Source organism: Salvelinus sp. IW2-2015, unplaced genomic scaffold (genome assembly GCF_002910315.2).
Source record: "Salvelinus sp. IW2-2015 unplaced genomic scaffold, ASM291031v2 Un_scaffold3922, whole genome shotgun sequence".
NCBI classification, from domain to species: Eukaryota; Metazoa; Chordata; class Actinopteri; order Salmoniformes; family Salmonidae; genus Salvelinus; species Salvelinus sp. IW2-2015.
In genome coordinates this window covers 36314-45791 of record NW_019945196.1, presented here as the reverse complement: position 1 = coordinate 45791, position 9478 = coordinate 36314, and the positions used below count along the sequence as shown (strand labels likewise).

The following is a 9478-nucleotide window of genomic DNA, read 5'->3' as shown; positions in this document are numbered from 1 at the left end:
ATGCAAATGTGATAATTCAGTTTTTTTTGCAAAGATATCTTAAAACTTTGTCATTACGGGGTATTGTGATGTCATTAGGTGGTATTGTGTGTAGATTGATGAGGGAAAAAACGATTTAATCAATTTTAGAATAAGGCTGTAAATTAACAAAATGTGGAAAAAGTCAAGTGGTCTGAATACTTCCCAAATGCACTGTAAATTCAGAACGGTATATAATTGATTGTACCATGAAATAAATGAAGTTCCCTTCAGGGTGTAAAACAAAATAAATAATCATATTAGTTTAAATGGTGTGTCTTTGTTGATGAGGTTGGCGACCCCCTCTGCTCTTAGAGTTAAAGGAAGAAAAATACATTAGGCCTATCCACTTTATTTGTAATGTTTCATGTTCAAGATCAGTTAGATGTGTTTCTTGTAATAAACATATATCTGACAACAGTTATTTTTTTGTTCAGTTTATTCTGTTTCAAGAGGATATAGTTGTATCAGTCATTAGTTTCAGTTGACAGTCTGGTATTATGACATCATTATTAACCCTTCAAGTCTGGCATTATGACATCATTATTAACCCTTCCAGTCTGGAATTATGACATCATTATTAACCCTTCCAGTCTGGTATTATGACATCATTATTAACCCTTCCAGTTGGTATTATTACACTATTGTATGTGTCTATGAGCGTATTGTAAATGTTGCTGAGAATATGACATAACATGGAGCACATTAAGATAACAGACAGTTTGATCAGGCAGCAGCTAGAAAGGATTGACCTTCAGAACATGACACACAACACAAAACCATTGAAGCGCACACATTCAGTGTGAGGACAACAAATTTGATTTGAAATTTGATTTGATTTTGAGAATACTTTTGTTACCCTTTCCAGCTTTATGCAAGTCAAGACTCAATCTTAGGTCTTTTGAGATCTCTTTTGTTCAAGGCATGGTTCACATCAGGCAATGCTTCTGTGAATAGCAAACTCAAATTTTGTGAGTGTTTTTTTTATAGGGCAAGGCACTCTAACCAACATCTCCAATCTCGTCTCATTGATTGGACTCCAGGTTAGCTGACTCCTGACTCCAATTAGCTTTTGGAGAAGTCATTAGCCTAGGGGTCCACATACTTTTTCCAACCTACACTGTGAATGTTTAAATGATGTATTCAATATAGACAAGAAAATACAATAATGTGTGTGTTATTATCTTAAGAACAATACAATAATGTGGTTGTTATATCTTAAGAACAATACAATAATGTGTTGTTATTATCTTAAGAACAATACAATAATGTGTGTGTTATTATCTTAAGAACAATACAATAATGTGTGTTGTTATTATCTTAAGAACAATACAATAAGTGTGTGTGTATTATCTTCTCACGAGTCACCAACCCTGTTCCGGGAGCACCCCCGCACCACCCCCCCCCACTGAATAGCATAGCTAGCATAGCGTCACAAGTAACTTGTAGCATCTAAATATCATTAAATCACAAGTCCCAGACACCAGATGAAAGATACAGGTCTTGTGAATAAAGCCACCATTTCAGATTTTTAAAATGTTTTACAGGGAAGACACAATATGTAAATCTATTAGCTAACCACGTTAGCAAAGGAGAGGATTTTTTCACTCCCAACAGTTTTTCCCTGCGTCAGTAGCTATCACTAATTCGACTACATAAAAATATATATAGCCACTAACCAAGAAACAAATTCATAAGATGACAGTCTGATAACATATTTATGGTATAGCATAGTTTTTTTTTGAAAATGTGCATTTTTCAGGTATAAATCACAGTTCTACATTGCAGCTGCAATCTGAAAAGGTGCCGACCCAGCCAGAACAATTACAGAGACCAACGTCATATAACTAATTACTCATTTTAAAACATTTCAGAAAATACACAGCGTACAGATATTGAAAGCCCAACATCTGGTGAATCCAAACAATATTCAGATTTATAAAATGTTTTATAACGAAAACAAAATGTAGCGCTAAATTAGCATAGCTATACCAGGCAGATCGGCTGGCGCCCACGGCAAGATCACATGCACAACAGATATGATAAACATCGTAAATTGGGTCTTACTATGGCTGATCTTTCATCAGAATGTTGATCAAAGTGTCCTTTGTCAAGATGAGTTGTTGGTTCAGTTCAGAGTCGTTCCTTTCCCACTCCATTTAGCACAGGTACCGGTAGAGTGGCACGTATTTCTCAAACGATACTAAAATCTAACAACTGAACACCGCAAAACTCCCTAAAAAATTCAAAATAATCTGATTAAACTATATTGAAAAAACATACATTACGATGATCTGGTCACATGTATCAAACAAACTTCGACACGGAGATAATAATGGCCGCACAACAGAAGAAAAACGAACTCAATTTCCATCCCATAGAGAACCGGAAGTTGTCGTCATGCCAAAGATTTTGCTCTCATTTCACGTCAGTCCCAGTTAGACAAGAAATTTTTCCTCTGACGTCCTCTAGACACACAGAGGAAGACGAATGAAGTGTGTTTCGGGTCATAGGGGGCATGACCATATATAGGCAGAGCTTTGAAGCCAGCATAAACATCTTGATTTTATGTTCTTGGTCATGGAAAGTGCTGTGAAATGACTTCTGTATCACTCAGAGACAGAATTGAAACGGTTTTAGAAACTGGAGATTGTTTCTTTCCAACGGTATTATTTATATGCATATAGTAAGAGCAATAATTAAATAAGAGGCAGTTTAATCTGTTGAGCAATTTATGCTAATGCGAAAACAGCACCCCCTGTATTGACAAGAAGTTTTAAGAACAATACAATAATGTGTGTGTTATTATCTTAAGAACAATACAATAATGTGTGTTATTATCTTAAGCACACGGTGCTTGTCTACTGTTGTGACTTACTTTTTGCCACTGTACTTTTGACATTTTTTATTATCTCTGATAAAAAGTTTAAAATGGTGTTTTGTTTATACACGTTCATATATTGGATACAAGTTAATCCCTAAGTTAATTGATTGATTAATTATATATTTATAGTATATCGAACAAAGGAAATTATTAATAGACCAGGGGGTACACAACCCTGTTCCTGTCTTGTCCCCTTAAATAGATGAATAGAATGTGCGTTTCTTGATTCTAACCTTGGATCCTCTTTTCATTTTGTTGTTTGGTGTCGTCAATATGTATGAAATGTGACGACGTTGTTCTGATAACATGATAAGTTGTTCGTTGCAGGAGAATGTAGGCTACTGTCCACCAATTGAAGCTCAACAGAAGTTGGGTGATGCAACAGGACAACGACTCATAACACAGAAGTAAATTAACAACAGAGTGGCTTCAACAGGAAAAATACGACTTCTGGATGGCCCAGTCAGAGTCCTGACCTCACCCGATTGAAGATGCTGTGGCATGACCTCAAGAGAGCAGACCACACCAGATATCAAGAATTTTCGCTGACTGAAACAGTTTTGTAAAGAGGAAGTGGTCCAAAATTCCTCCTGACGGTTGTGCAGTCATCCACAACTACAAGAATCAACTACAGAAAACATTTGGTCGAGGTTATTGCTACCAAAGGAGGGTCAACCAGTTATTAAATCCAAGGGTTCACATACTTTTTCCACCCTGCACTGTGTGTTCAAACTAGACATGAAAAYATATAATTGTTTGTGTGTTATTAGTTTAAGCAGTCTGTGTTTGTCTATTGTTGTGACCTACATGAAGATCAGATCAAATTTTATGACCAATTTATGCAGAAATCAAGGTATTTCCCAAAGGGTTCACATACTTTTTCTTGCCACTGTAAGCCTATTTTTAATTAAGTAAGCGTTCATGTGGCATAAACAAAAACACAAATTCTCTGTCAAAAACATAAGTCAGAACACAGYCTCTCTATTCTCTCATGTGATTTCAGGTCCTCTGACTGGGAAAATGTCTTTCCACAATKAGAGCAGTGGTATGTCTTCTYCTCSWGTGTATTTGTATGTATTGTTTCATGCTCTTTCAGGTACCTTAACYGGGTAAATGTCTTTCCACACTGGGAGCAGTGGTAGGTCTTATCTCCTCCTGTGTGTGTCCTGTCATSCTTATTCAGGCCAACTAACTTGGTAAAACTCTTTCCGCACAGAGAGCATTGGTAGGGCTTTTCTTGTGTGTGTGTCCTCTCATGCTCTTTTAGGTTCCCCAAATGGCTAAAATGCTTTCCACACAGGGTGCATTGGTATGGCTTCTCTCCTGTGTGCACTCTCTCATGCTGTTTCAGGTTCACTAACCCACTAAAGCTCTTTCCACAGTGGGAACAGTGGTAAGACCTTTCTCCTGTATGTATTCTCTCATGTGTTTTCAGGCTCGCCAACCAGGTAAAATKTATTCCACATTGGGAGCAGTAATAAGGCTTCTCTCCTGTGTGTATTCTATTATGTATTTTCAGGGACCCTAACTCTGTAAATCTCTTTCCACACAGGGAGCATTGGTAGGGCTTTTCTTGTGTGTGTGTCCTTTCATGTGTTTTCAGGCTCCCTGACCACCTAAAACCCTCTCCACAGTGGGAACAGTGGTAAGGCATCTCTCCTGTGTGTATTCTCTCATGCGTTGTCAGGGTGCCTAACGACCTAAAGCTCTTTCCACAATGGGAACAATGGTAAGGCTTCTCCCCTCTGTGTATTCTATCGTGCTGTTTCAGGTTCTCTAAACGGGTAAACCTCTTTCCACACTGAGAGCAGTGGAAAGGCYTTTCTCCTGTGTGTGTCCTCTCATGCACTCTTAGGTTCTGTAACTTAGTAAAACTCTTTCCACAGAGGGAACAGTGGTATAGTCCTGTTGGTTTGGATGTCTCTGGGTCTGGTTCCCCTGATTGACTCTTCTTTGGGTCTGGTTCCCTTGAAGGACCCGTCTCTGGGTCTGGTTCTCCTGAAAGACTCTTCTCTGGGTCTGGTTCCCCAGAAGGACTCTTCCCGCAATGAACAAACTTTCCATAATATACATGGACTTATGAATTACTGCAAATAGAGATGGTGGTGACACAATAACACAGCCCCTCCCAATATAGTAGAGATAGTAGTACACAATAACAGAGGCCCCCTTCAATATATAGAGATGGTGGAACACAATAACCACAGCCCTCAAGATAGTAGAAACGATAGTGGTACACAATAAACACAGCCCCTTCAAGATAGTAGATTATGGTGGAACACAAAACACAGCCCCTCAACTTAGTAATAGCAGATAGTGGTACACAATAACACAGCCCCTCAATATAGGTAGAGATAGTGGTACACAATAACACAGCCCCTCCAATAGTAGTAGAGATGGTGGAACACAATAACACAGCCCCTCATATAATAGAGATAGTGGCTACACAATAACACAAGCCCCTCAATATAGTGGAGATGGTGAACACAATAACACAGCCCCTAATATAGTAGAGATAGTGGTACCACCAATAACACAGCCCCTCAATTATAGTAGAGATAGTGGTACACAATAAACACAGCCCCGCAAATATTATGATTAAAACGAGTTATGAAAAATTGTAGATCCAAAAATAAAATATGTCTCGAATTAATAGCATCAATAGAATATCAAAAACCTGTTTTCCTAGAAAGTGTCACGGTCGAATACAGTGCATTCAGAAAGTATTCAGACCCCTTTTGACGGTGTTCCAAATGTTGTTACGTTACAGCCTTATTCGTATACATTTATTCCTATACTGACGAGTATATTTACCCATTAGTCTAATAAACATGTATCCTATTACTGACCAGTCTATTTATCTATTAGATCTAATAAATGGCATAATAACCATGACGTATTAAAAGTGGTTTTTTATTGGCCTATAAATCACAACAGTTCACTTATTTGTTGATAGGATCTATTCTGGATTAAACCTCATAGGAAGACAGTTTTATCATGTGTGGTTTCATTCAGTCTCAGTTTCACTAAAATATTCTGTCTTTGGCCAGGAGAGGGATCCAGACTCTCACTCTGACAGCAGAAGAATCCTTCATGGGAGCCAGACCCAGGACGTCCAAACCAGCAAGACCACATCACTGCTCCCACTGCGGAAAGAGTTGTACCCGCGTTCTGGCAACTTAAAACAGCATAGACGATGCACACAGGAGAAAAGCCTTTTCAATGTTCCAGTGTGGAAAGTTTTACCTTGTTAAGGGCCCTGAATAGGCATTGAAGAACTACATACAGTCAGGGGGAAGACCTACCATGCCTCCCAGTGTGGAAGACTGTTTTACTCAGTTAGGAAGCCTAAAATACACCGAGAGAACTCACATACAGGAGAGAAGCCTTACCCCTGCTCCCTATGTGGGAAAGAATTTTACCATGTTAGGCAATCTTAAAAACATGAGAAAATACACTCGGCGAGAGAAGCCTTACCACTGTTCCCTGTGGAAAGGCGTTTTACCCAGATAGGGAAGCCTGGAAAACCACATGAGAGAATGCACACAGGAGAGCAAGCCTAACTGCTCCCGTGTGCAAGTATTTTTCTATTAGAGACCCTGAAAATTACCATAAGAGAATACATACACGGAGAGAGCCTCACCACTGCTCCGTTGTGGAAAGAGTTTGACGCACTTGTGTAGTGCTTAAAAGAGCATTGGAGAGGAGCACACACGGGAGTAAAAGCTTTTAAGTGTTCCCTTCTGTGAAAGAGTTTACCGCATTTAGTCAGCTCTGAAAAGGCATAAAAGGAATTACACACAGGAGAAAAGCCTTACCAATTCCTCCCAGTGAGGAAAGAGATTTCACGATTACCAGGACTTACATCACATGAGAGGACACAACCCTGACCACGATCCTCAATTGTGGAAAGACTTTACCTTGTTAGGGATCCTGAAACATTGAGAGGACACATAGGAGAAAAGAACTACCCACTGTCCTCATGTTTAATAGCATTTTACCCGGTTATGTACCTGAAAGAGCATGAACGAATCATACAATACACAGGAAGAAGACACTACACTGTCTAATTGTGGAAAGACATTCCCAGTCAGACGACCTGAAATCACATGAGAGAATAGAGAGCTGTGTTCTGACTTATGTTTTTGACGAGAATTTTTTGTTTGTATTGAATACCAATTAAATCATACTCAAAAAAGGGTTTAACAGGAATACCCACCTGTTTAATCTAGTATATTGTTATATTGTATATTGATCTATATAATAGTTTTTTTTGTGTGTGTTGTTGTTGCTGTTTGGCATGTTATTTTGGCATTAATACGTGTCACATCAGTTTGCAAACAATGTAAAAACTATGACATTATAAATATTGCGTTAAAAGCGCATACAAACTTTTTGCTTCTGGTTAGGAGCCTCCAAAAATTGCACGGTGTTTCAGCCTAGCCTCGTGTTTCTGTGGTGGGAGCAGCCAGCCGGAAATCGGGAGCGAAGGGGTTTGGTAATATTCCTAGTTGCGCCGTGAATTGTAAGTGAGCAGAAGGCAGATCGCCCCCAACAGATTGTTTTTTTTTTGTTTGTTATCGGCTGTATGGTATGTAACTTATTTTTGGTACATAATGTGTGCCGCTATCGGTCTCTTATGACTGAAAATATAACTTTAACAATCCAGGACCTCTAAGACAGCAGAATCCTTTTTCTTCTTCCCACTCTGACGAGGCGGAGGCTCCTTTGGGAACAGGCCCCGACCCCTAGGATCTGCGTAAAGAGGAGCGGGAGAAAGAGAGCCGGGAGGGCGGGCTAGCCTTCTGAGGAGTCGGAGGACGATGAAAAAAAAAATCACTCCCCTCAATTCTGCCCTCGCACACATGCAAACAACATCTTTTGGACAAAAAGATCGGACACGTTATTTGGGAAGATTAAACTACCAACGGGACATTTCAAAACTGTAACAATCTTATGCCTTCACACGAGTCGTGGCTGAAACGACGACACTATCAACATTACAGCTGGCTGGTTATACGATTACCAGAGAAGAACAGCGGCGGTCGCTGGTAAACAAGGGCCGGCGGTCCTATGTATATTTGTAAAAAACAGCTTGGTTGCAACGATAATCTAAGGAAGTCTCAAAGTATTGCTCACCTGAAGTAGAGGTTTCTCATTCGATACAGCTGTAGACCCAACTATCTACCAAGAGAGTTTGTCCTATATTCTTTGTAGGCTGTTTACATACCACCAAGTCAGAGGCTGGACTAAGACCTTCATTGAATGACTGTATTCTCCCATAAGCAAACAAGAAAACGCTCACCCAGAGGCGTGCTTCCTAGTTAGGCCGGGACTTTAATGCAGGGAACTTAATCAGTTTTACCAAATTTGTATCAGCATGTTAAATGTGCAACCAGACGAAAAGAACTCTGGACCATCTATACTCCCACACAGAGACGCATACAAGCTCTCCCTCAACCCTCCATTTGGCAAAATCTGACCATAATTCCATCTCCTGATTCCTGCTTACACCAAAAATTTAAGAAAGCACCAGTGACTCAGATCAATAAAGAAGTGGTCAGATAAAAGCAGGTGGCTAAGCTACAGGACTGTTTTGCCCACAGACTGGATATGTACGGATTCTTCCGATGGCATTGAGGAGTAACCACCACATCAGTCCTGGCTTTATCATAAGTGCATCAGGACGTCATCCCCCACAGTGACTGTACGGTACATACCCCAACCAGAAGCCATGGATTACAGCTAGCATCCGCCACTGAGGCTAAAGGCTCAGAGCTGCCGCTTCAAGGAGGGGACTCTAACCGGAAAGCGTATAAGGAATCCCGCTATGCCCTCCGACGAACCATCAAACGGGCAAAGCGTCATACTGGCTAAGGTCGAGTCGTAAAACCACCGGCTCAACGCTAATGTCGGATGTGGCAGGGCTTGCAAACCATATACAGACTACAAAGAGAAGCACAGCGAGAGCTGTCCAGTGACACGAGCCTACCGGATGAGCTAAACTACTTCTATGCTTGCTTCAAGGCAAATAACACTGAAAAAATGCATGAGAGCACCAGCTGTATCGGAATACTTTTGTAAGTCACTACATTCCTAAAGAAAATAATGTACTTTTTACTCCATACATTTTCCCTGACACCCAAAAAATTGCGGGCACAGGAAAATAGTCCAATTCACGCACTTATCAAGAGAACACGTGGTCATCCCTACTAGCCTCTGATCTGGCGGACTCACTAACACAAATGCATAATTTAGTAGCCCTGGCATACTGTACATTTGCAAAAACGAGGAAAATGGTGCATCTGCTTTGCGTAATATTAAGGAATTTGAAGTGATTTATACTTTCACTTTTGATAGTTAAGTATATTAGAACCAAATACTTTTAGACTTTTTTTAGTAGTATTTTACTGGGTGCTTTCACTTTTACTTGAGTAACTTTCTATAGTTTTACTCAAAGTATCACAATTGGGTACTTTTTCCACCACTGCCGTTTTATCATTTTGAAGTTTCATTCAGGTCTTTCTGTTTAACTAAATACTCTTTTTTTCTTTGGCAGGAGAGAGACCCAGACTA

The 9478-nt window shown here is 39.9% G+C and overlaps 1 protein-coding gene across 1 annotated transcript; it reads right to left on the bottom strand.

Moving 5' to 3' along the window:
- Positions 1-3533: 3533 nt before the first annotated feature.
- On the bottom strand, positions 3534-4646 carry LOC112076680 (zinc finger protein 79-like). Its single transcript, XM_024143389.2, has one exon. The coding sequence runs from the start codon at positions 4554-4556 to the stop codon at positions 3855-3857; it is 702 nt and encodes a 233-aa protein (XP_023999157.2). The 5' UTR covers positions 4557-4646; the 3' UTR covers positions 3534-3854.
- Between the last annotated feature and the right edge of the window lie 4832 nt (positions 4647-9478).